At 46.2% G+C, this 9937-nt stretch overlaps 1 protein-coding gene across 1 annotated transcript in view; it reads right to left on the reverse strand.

Annotated features, from left to right (window-relative positions):
• Positions 1–3140: 3140 nt before the first annotated feature.
• slc2a9l2 (solute carrier family 2 member 9, like 2) overlaps positions 3141–9937 on the reverse strand; it is an 87818-nt gene continuing 81021 nt past the window's right edge. The window contains 1 exon segment of the mRNA XM_031558030.1: positions 3141–4818. Within this exon segment, the coding sequence (XP_031413890.1) occupies positions 4564–4818 (255 nt within the window). The 3' untranslated portion in view covers positions 3141–4563.

Here is a 9937-nt window from a genome sequence, read left to right on the forward strand (position 1 = left end):
TAGTCAGGATTGTTTTTTTTTTTTTTTTCTTGCCAAGAATAGACTTTGAAGCTAAGATACCCAAAGTAGCAGCTCTGTTATTGTCTCTGATAGTCACCCGCAGCTTAACAACTACTCTCAGAATCAAATGAATCATTTTGACAAGAGGGGGGGGAAGACGGAAAGAAACAATCATCTTGGTAGGAAGAGTCATTATTTAGATAATTTGTGTGCATTTCGCTTTTATATTCAGCTGTGTATATATGATCTTTTAAATACATCTTGTCATAGCAGAGAATCTAAAATTGGTTCCTGACGTTTAAATATTTAGTTTCAGTATTTCAAACAATCGAGCAATTTTTCAGCATCAGTCTACACGCTGTTCGTATTAGAGTGAAGAATCTCAGCCTAGTTGAGCAGTGACAGCAGATCTGTCTGTATTTGCACACTGTTGTATTGCATCAGTTTGGGGTAGTTGAGCTTATAGATTTTTCCAGAATGCTGTCTCTGAGCCTCTCACTCTGTTTGACCTTTCACACCTCCTTTCAGAACGGCATACGTTGCCCTTTCACCATGCCAGTGCCTCCTAAAATCCTACAGACAAGCAACTTTGACATGAGAGAACTGAGTACATCTCCCATCACTCCAAAGGCCTCTCATCTGAACCGCAGTAGCAACGGAGTGGGATGTGTCTGTTATCACAAGGGTTGCTCGAGTCAAGGATGCGCGAGTGGCGACACTTAGCTTACACTGCCGACTGTCACTCACCACAGCGTGAGCCTCTGAACTTCATACCCTGAGTGCTGGGCCACTGAAGTGGGACTCCAAACTCCGTTGAACTTGAGTTGTAAGTTATTCCTTATAAAACGACTCGGAAGTAAGATATGAGATTGGCATGTACGCTGTCTCATAATGCTCAATCCCTAGCCTTTTTCGGAAGTGATTATTTGAGAATGAACAGTATCTCCTCGTCAGAGTCCTGAAGGTGGCCAGGCTCTCACGTGTTTATCTGTCTGACTCCTGCCTTCATTTGAGGACCAGGCCACCCCTTAGTGGGAGTCCTGTGTGCTCTTTAATAATGTGGGTCATCACACTAGGTGTATGCGTAGTCTGTGTTATTAGCGCGCTGATGGATGCGGTCCTCTCCGGGCGGATTACGTGGCCGAGATTGAGGACACTGCTCAGCTGACTCCAACATCCACGAAGGGAGCAAAAACGAGGTACAATAAACCGCTGTCTCATCCGTGGCAGTTTTGCCTTAGGTATTACCTTAGGTAATATCCGTATCCCCATCTATTTTGTTTAAAATGTTGACTGAGAGTGGAGTAAATGAAATCCCAAAACAACAAATCAGGCTTCTGAGAGATCAAGCCATCAATTTGATAAATGTATTCCCCTGACTTCCTTCTTCTCTTTCTTCCGCCCGAGTCATTGTGTTGCATATTCAAAAGGAATGGGAGTCAAAATCAATGTGTGATGTGAGAGCCCTCAGTCTCAGAAGAGCGTCAGCAGAAAGAGCTCACTGATCCACTGATCCTGTCTTTTCCAACCCCCGGGTTAGTATGGGCTTTCATCACTCTCTCCCTCACCGGCACGCTCTTATCAAACTGCTCCCAATTACAGCCAATGACATCAGCAGACCTGTGAGGTTTCCAGCTGCATGTTGAGAGGTCTTAACCGGAGACGAGAGGTTTATTTTTATTTATTTATTTTAAACTCTATTGGCACTTGTAGAAAAGCATATCCCCAGGTGTCCTCTGAAGAGGCCGGTTAAAAGCTCGGCCAACTCAGGGTAGGGCCACTCAGGGTAGGGTCACTCAGGGTAGGGTCACTCAGGGTAGGGCCACTCAGGGTAGGGTCACTCAGGGTAGGGCCACTCAGTAGACTGGTGGCCCTGAGAGAGAGTGTCTGAGTGGGTGGCTGGGTGAGGGGGGGGGGAGGAGGCGACTCAATGGGTGACTATTTACTCACTCAGAGCTCTCCGAGCCTCGGCGGTGCGTCACACAGAGGTCCCAGTCCATCTTATGCGCATGCAATAATGTCATGCCGCAGGCGGTGGCAGATAAACAAAGGATGCTGAGATGTCGCCACAGAGCATCCCATTACTGCTCTCTCTCTCTCTCTCTCTCTCTTTCCTCTCATCTCCTCCCCTGCCTGTTTACCCAGGCAACAGATGTGTTGTCAAGGCGTTAATTCATCAAGCATGAGGAAGTTGGAGCCGAGGGCAGGAGCCAAGCAGTACTCGTTGTATCCCCCCCCCCCCCCCCCCCCCCCTCCCGCATCTTCCTTTTACCATCTCCCCTCTTTCCTCTAGACTCTCTGTGCCTCCTTGCCTTTGAAGTGTCTGTGAGGGGGGCCTGTGGCGTGGACACACAAGGGAACCAGGGGGAACCGGCCTGGCCCCCTGGGTGACAGAGTTTGGCCCAGGATTCCAGCCCTGCATACCTTGTCACCTCGCATACAGAGCGGATGCCACCGTCCTACTCTGCCACTGTATCTGACAACAGACACCAGAGGAAGAGAGAGAGAGAGAGAGAAAAGAGAGAGAGAGAGAGAGAGAGAGAGGAAAAGAGAGAGAGACAGAGAGAGAGAGGGAGAGAGAGAGACAGAGAGAGAGGAAAAGAGAGAGAGAGCGAGAAAGAAAGAGAGAGAGAGACAGAGAGAGAGAGAGAGGAAAGGAGAGAGAGAGAAAGCAGACACAGAGGAAAAGAGAGGGAGCGAGAGAGAGAGAGAGAGAGAGAGAGAGAAAGCAGACACAGAGTGCTTTCCCCCCCTTTTTCCATCCCTCACAGTCACACCATCTGGTAGGGGAGAGTTTGAGCATTAGCCTCTGGAGATGACGCGACAGCTTTCTTCCGCTGACAGCTAAACACAGACCACTGACCCTCTCTCGTTATAGCCACGCAAAAAAAATAAAAACCTTGATGCCATTATTAGCACTTAATCCCTTTGAAAATGTATTTCTGTGCATCAGGTTAAGGGCCATCGAGGTTTTTTTGTGCACTCTATTACTCGACCGCATTTTAAGTCGTTTTATGAAAGTGATGGCAGATTTAAAAGCCGGTGCTTAAAAAAAGGATAATTTGACAGCAATACATTTTCTTGTTTATCAAGAGGGCAAATCTGGTCAGGGAAGACCTGAAGTAGGCAATGTTCTAATGTTGAGATTATAATCATATTTATTCAGTTGTACAGAGTTCAGTACAGAACATGCTTAGTACGTCAGCAAAACTCTATGACTGTAGAACATCAATATTGATCATTGCTTGTAACTGCTGCGTTTTGCATTAGGGTTTGACCAATCATTTAAGATAAACCAAAAATGTATATTTTGAATTAAAATCATGTGGTTAAAATGTTTGTATACTTTGACACAAAGTAATGTTTTTATCATTGTCATCTTCCCACAACATGACACATATTAACAAGAGCAGAGATACAATTAACCTATGTTAGCCGTTAACACATAATTAGTGTCTGTATTGGAGCCCCATACGGCCTGCATTAAGCATCATTACTAATTTATTAGGCCAGTATTCACAAATGTATTTCTAACTGAATAGATTAATTATTCTCTGGTACATCATTAATAACCAACTAACCAAACTTTACCAACAAGTCCATCTTGTAGTTTCACAAGACAGAGTGTCAGATCCTGATGGAGGCTTAAGGCTTTGGAAAAGGTCTCTGTCTTGTAGAAACACAAGATGGTTACTTTCGAGGGGTGTGGTTGACGCATGCTGTATGTTCTGAGAAATTGTCTTGTCATTGTTTTGTAAATAGAAATGTCAAACTCACACAAGGATTTCATCCTTTTTAACGTTGTCATTAGACAACAACCAGCCTTCACTTTAGAACAAGGAACCTGTTTTAAAGGAATAATGAGATATTTACAGTTCACATTTTCATCATTTCAGTCTGATCATATGGAAAGTAATCCTTCACTTTAGAACAGGAAACGTATGTTGGATCAGTAATGATATGCTATGTAGGTATCACTGATTGAAGCACAATAATTGCTCTTGAGGAAGTTTCCAGAAGTTTCCAGGCCCTTCCTCCTAGTTACCACTAGCAGCCTGGATGAGTACAATTACCATTACTTGGACCTGCTGTGGCACTGCATTGAGCAATACCTATTCTACAATTATTCTGTCCCTATAAGTACAGTATGTATTAGGAGGCTACAAACTTCCGATTTTAGTTTTAATTATATATCAGTAAGCGTAGGTTAATACTGACTAGTAGGCTATTAAGGATGTTCCAAGAATAAATTACATATTCAGTGAGAATAATACATTAGTGAATACAGGCCTAATAAATGATCAATGATGCTTAATGCAGATCTTATTGGGCACTAATACACACACATATTAGTTATGTGTTAATGGTTCACATATGTCTCCCTAATATGAGGTGTTACCACATATTTAATTTAAAACTAATTCACAAATCTAGAAAAAAATTCAGTTTTATATAAAATAGCACATTATTACATCAGTGAAAGCATTTCATTCATCTTCAATATAAATGCACATACTCCATGATGTATATTTGTACAGCTGGACAAAAACACTTGATATGAGGCTAGAACGAGCTCTCCATCTCGATAACATTGTTGGGTATCCCGTTGGTCTCCCCGCCAGATGTTGGCTTGATTGACAGCACGTCCTCCATCTCCTGGTTGGGTTTGGCGTTGGAGACTTTGTTCAGTTTGGCGAAGCTCTGGCTGATCTCCACGAACGTCTTGTTTTTGGTCTCGGGCAGAATGAAGAAGAGGTAGATGGCACCGATCAGACAGAACACCATAAAGATCAGGAAGGCATAGGTCTGCAGAGCCTCCTGCCAGATCAGAACACAACAAAACACAAACGGTTAATGGTTACTGTGTGACCCCCAACACAAACCACATTACTACAATTGAAACATTAAAATAAAATCACTGCAAAGGACCTCGTGGAAGCTCGTGACCTGCAAAATCCAGTTGTTTCCCATATAAGAATTTGGCTGATATCCGTTAGTAGCTCTGAATGTATTACCATTTTCTTAACTTGCTTTAAGATTAAGATTTGTGATTATTATGATAATTCCCTCTGTCATTTGTTAGAGAGGAGCTCTCAAGTGACCCCCCCCCCCCCAAATCCCATGACTCCCTAGGAGTGCTTACTATTACATGCTGCTGGACCGTGAAGATGTGTTTGGACTGGACGCATGCTCTCCCTACAGGGGCTTTGGTCAGTGAGAATCACCACCCTTCTCTGACCAATCCAGTGTCCACTACTCGCCCACCCATCACCCCGAGACCCCCCCCCCCCCCTCCCCCGCACCAACGTGATGATACTAAATTCAGCTCAATTCATGAGTGAATTGCACACTATCCTAAAAATAGATCCCCCTTGTGGCTTATCCGGCGCGTATGTGTCACATGCTCTTACAGGGTCAGCGTTGATTCTCAGAGGCAAGGATTCAGGGAGGGAGAGAGTTTTTGGTCCAACCACACTCCCAACTAATGCCATCATGTTAAGAGAGATGATTCCTGCACAAAGGCGATGTGACATCTTCTTTCAGAGCCTGGCATTTAGGGTCAGCAGCCATTAGGCTGTGTATAAGTGCCACTGCACGATTGCCAATTATGCTCATTATTATTGCCTAGGTATAGCATAATTATTATCATAAGGCTTCATGTAGCATATTTGTTTTATTTGCTGAGGATAAAGTGACAAAACTTGATCAAGCAGCAGCCAAGGCTACATAAGATATTGTGCTGAGTCACTGTTATAGATAGTTGAAGACTTTACTAGGTCACATGGTCAGGAATGACAGGGTTGCCACAAAGACTTCACCTTCTTAAAAAAGGAGAGAAACGGGTAGTTCTGGTACTCGAGGCGAGCCTAGAAACACAAGGTTTTTTTTCAATGATGCTTCAAGAGAATGCTTCGACATTTTCTTTTCTCCTGAAGTGAGAAAGTGAAGAATGATAATATTACAAAGGAAGTGTCTTGGAGCTGTGTGAATACTTTGGCGAACAGGAAGAGAGAAGGGGTGAGGGCGGGGGCGGGGGTGCAGTCTGAGTCCAGGTGCCGTGACAAAGGCTCATTCGTGGCCCTGAGAGATGAACCAGTGAGGAGCAGGCAGGTCATGCCGGCACACAGCCTCAATGTCACAATGCCACGTCGTCACGAACGCCACCGCGATCGTGCTTTAATGCCATGACGAGCAACGCCGCCGCAAAATACATCAACAAGACAAACAAAATAATACTGGGGCACTGTTTACCTAGCGAGAGAGAAAGAGAGAGAGCGAGACATTGAGCAAGGGAAACAGATGAATTCACTGAAACCTCACAGCAAGGTCATCGAGTAAAACAAACATCTACTCCTATTTGTCCTGTTTTCCCCTCAGAGGAAGTAAAATGGTCAGGACATGCTGCCAAAGGGCAGGGACGTTCTCAGGTGCACGATGACAGACGTTGGTTTTCCAATGATCCGAACGGATCTAGACGTTACTCCAGGCACGAGAGGGCTGGGGTGGTCACATCCCAATATATATGTCATATTCGAGTGGAAATCTTTGGAAACTGACCTTGTGGCTGTCGATCGCAGGGCTTTATGGCGGATTATGAACATAGAGCTGCAGATTAGGAGGGGGGTGGGGGTGGGCAGGGGGCTGCTCATCTACCCTGACCTCTGGCAAGATGGCACCGCCAGACTTCCAAGAGAACCGGTGAGCCATCTGCTACTCAAAATAACCCCACCACACACACAAACTCTCTCTCTCTCTCTCTCACACACACACACACACACACACACACACAACCACATACACAGATAGCCACACAAACAAATACACATCTGTAGTTACCTGTGGTGTGAGACTGGAGTCCCTTAGGAACACTGTACCTTGATGTGGCACCTCAGGCTGCTCCCGCCCTTACCCCCAGCCAACCCCAGCCCCAGCCCCAGCCCCAGCCCCAGCCCCAGCCCCAGCCCCAGCCCCAGCCCTGCCATGCTATGCCTGCTTCAGCCAGCACCACACAGCACCTCTGGGTTACATCATGGCTGCATTGTGGCCCAAAAAAAGAGCCCAACTGATTCTCCTCTTTCGAATATTTCATAAGAGGATCAGCGAAGGCCCGCCCTGCCCTCCCTCCCCCCTTTCACCCACCCTCAGCTCAGCAAGAACGAAAGAAATAAACAAATAAATAAATATATATATATAAAAAAAAAAAGATTGCTGTGTGTGACGCAGTTCACATTTCCGAACTCAGCACATGCCTCCGCTCATCTCTCTCATCCGCGATCCACGCCCACGCCGGAGAAATGAGTCACGGCTGAAATCAAAAAGTTCTGCCCTTGTATTAAGTCTGTGCTTAGTCATTTATTTACTTCTTCCTTTTATCTAAATCTCTTCTGTCTTGACCCCCCCCCCCCCCACACACACACACACACACACACATAAATTCAGACACACACACACACACACACACACAGACACACACTCCACTGCTTTTGTGAACAGGGCATGGCATGAGGTCAAAAAAGGTGTGTCTTTCACACATCACAGTTCCCTTCCAGGCACAGCTCAGTTAACGCACTGTCACGCTGCCCGTTAGCAGGCTAATTAACGAGGACACGCGCAAGGACAGTAACCTCATGGGGACAGTAAAGAGTGCCCCCTGGAGTGCTTGGCCTAGCAGAAGTCTCTTTTCTTGGTCATCACTTTTTTACGCAGACAATATTCTCTGGGATCAAACACAACTGCTGCATTGTGTGCATGTGTGCGTGTGTCTGTGTGTGTATGTATGTGTGCATTATTTGCGCATTGCATTCATGATCACGTTTCCTGTGTGTGTAAAGACTGCGCAGCGGGACATCCCTGAAGGACTCTCGCCGCCCCGGAGGGGGCTGCACTCAAGGACGCCGCATTATCTGCACCGCATTATCTGCACGAGTGGTCAACACTTCTGCTGCAACTCTGCGCACCCCCACACCCGCCACCCGCCACCCGCCATTGTCACCCTGGAGGACCTTCAGCTGAGGTGTCTCACAGTCACATCCTCTCCGTAACACTTTATGACGCATCCGCATCCCTATCGTGAATCACTCGTAAGTGGCTAAGCGGAGCGGAGCTGGACTGGGCTGGGCTGCGCTGGGCTGGGCACTGCTTAATGAGGTGAGAAAGTGTGAGAGTGAGAGTGAGAGTGGGAACACGGGAGTTCAGGGGCACCGGGCTGCCTCAGTGCGTCCTTCTGCCTCTGGTGGCGGGGGTGTGGAAGTGCACTCGCTCTGGGCCAGTGGACACATTAGAACACACGATGGCCTTTTAAACCCCTCCTCCGATTCCACTGCATCTGCCTCTCATGATCCACTGAGCCCATTCACAATAAGGATTAAGAACAGCTATTGAAAAAAACTAAACAAAAGAAAAAATATAAATAATAATCAAATAAATAATAATAATTAATACAAAATAAAAAAAATAATATATATATATATGTGTGTGTGTGTGTGTGTGTGTGTGTGTGTATTTAAAGAGGGTCAGAAAGGAAAAAGTACAAAGAAATGATTACTTAGTAGTGGGTAATTAAGGGCTTTACAGATGTTAATGAAAGAATTAACTAGCTAATCCCTGCATTAATTAATGGCGGGAGAGCCATTAGATTATATGATTATGTTGGTGCACTCACTGACATTCACAGATGCTCAGAGGTTGTTCAACCCAATAAATGTCTGGGCAAGAGCTACTGATCAATATCTTAAGGTAAACAATATTGATTGCCCAGTGTGCTGACACTGTGACAATAGTATCATCACATAGTTGCCAGTCCCCATCCCCTTGGCTTGGGGGGGGAGGGGGCGGCACTTCTGATGGGCTTTCCTGCGAGCCCTTACCAGATGCAATCTGCAGACAGAGAGGCAGACCACCACGCAGCTTCTGGCCCCGCCGGGGTTTTTCACCACCGACAAAAGCCACAGCCGGATTACGGCTAAACTCCTAGAAGGCTTTCTCCAATGGCCACATTATTTTTGGAGATTATAGTTGTGCCCAGCCCCTTCTCCCCCTCACCTTGGCTCTCCTCTGCCCCAGCGAAGAGGCAGAGACAGCAGCGCCATCGTCCCTGTGGCGGGGCGGGGGGCGGGGGGCGGAGGAGAAGAGGGCATCCCTCGCTCCCCTCCACTCCACTCCGCTACTGTAATGAGTTTCTTGGAGGTCTGGGAGCTCCCGACGGGACAGAGGAAAAAAAAAAAGCAGTGTTCTTTTACACCAGAGGCATGTGAGGTGGATTACGCATGAGATGCTGCAACCCTCCCTTACACCCCCTCCCCTCCCCAGAGTTTATTTGTGTGTGTGCGTGTATGAGTGTGTGTGCCTGACTGGCTGTGTATAAATATACGCATGTGTGTGTGTGTTTGTGTGTGCATGTGTTTGTGTGTCTGTAAGAATGTGTTTATGTTTGTGTGTCTGTGTGTGCCTGAGTGCCTGTGTAAAAATATATGCATGCGTGTGTGTGGTTGTGTATTTGCGTGTGCATATGTTTGTGTGTCTGTAAAAATGTGTGTTCTTTGTGTGTCTGTATGAGTCAGTGTGTGTGTATGTGTGTGTGTGTATGTGTCTGTGCATGCATGCTATTTGAGATGAGTGGAAGGGCAAATCAAAGCAGAGAGGAGCAGTGGAGTATTTCCACCACAGTGATTCTAGAGTCGAGGGACATGTTTTCCTCTTTTCTCCTCATATTGCGCAACACATTTTTTCTGATCCCGAAACAAGTTTGTGTGGGGTGTTCTGTGCCAACCTCATCACTTGACCCCTCCAGTGCTGCTTAACACATGCCTCATGCCTCACACACACACACACACACACACACACACACACACACACGAAGAAGCAGTGATGCACAGCCAGTGCCCCTCATCAGCTTAAAGAGAAAGATAAATCAGGTCAGTGTATGTCGAAATTAACA

Source organism: Clupea harengus, chromosome 20 (genome assembly GCF_900700415.2).
Source record: "Clupea harengus chromosome 20, Ch_v2.0.2, whole genome shotgun sequence".
Lineage (NCBI taxonomy): Eukaryota > Metazoa > Chordata > Actinopteri > Clupeiformes > Clupeidae > Clupea > Clupea harengus.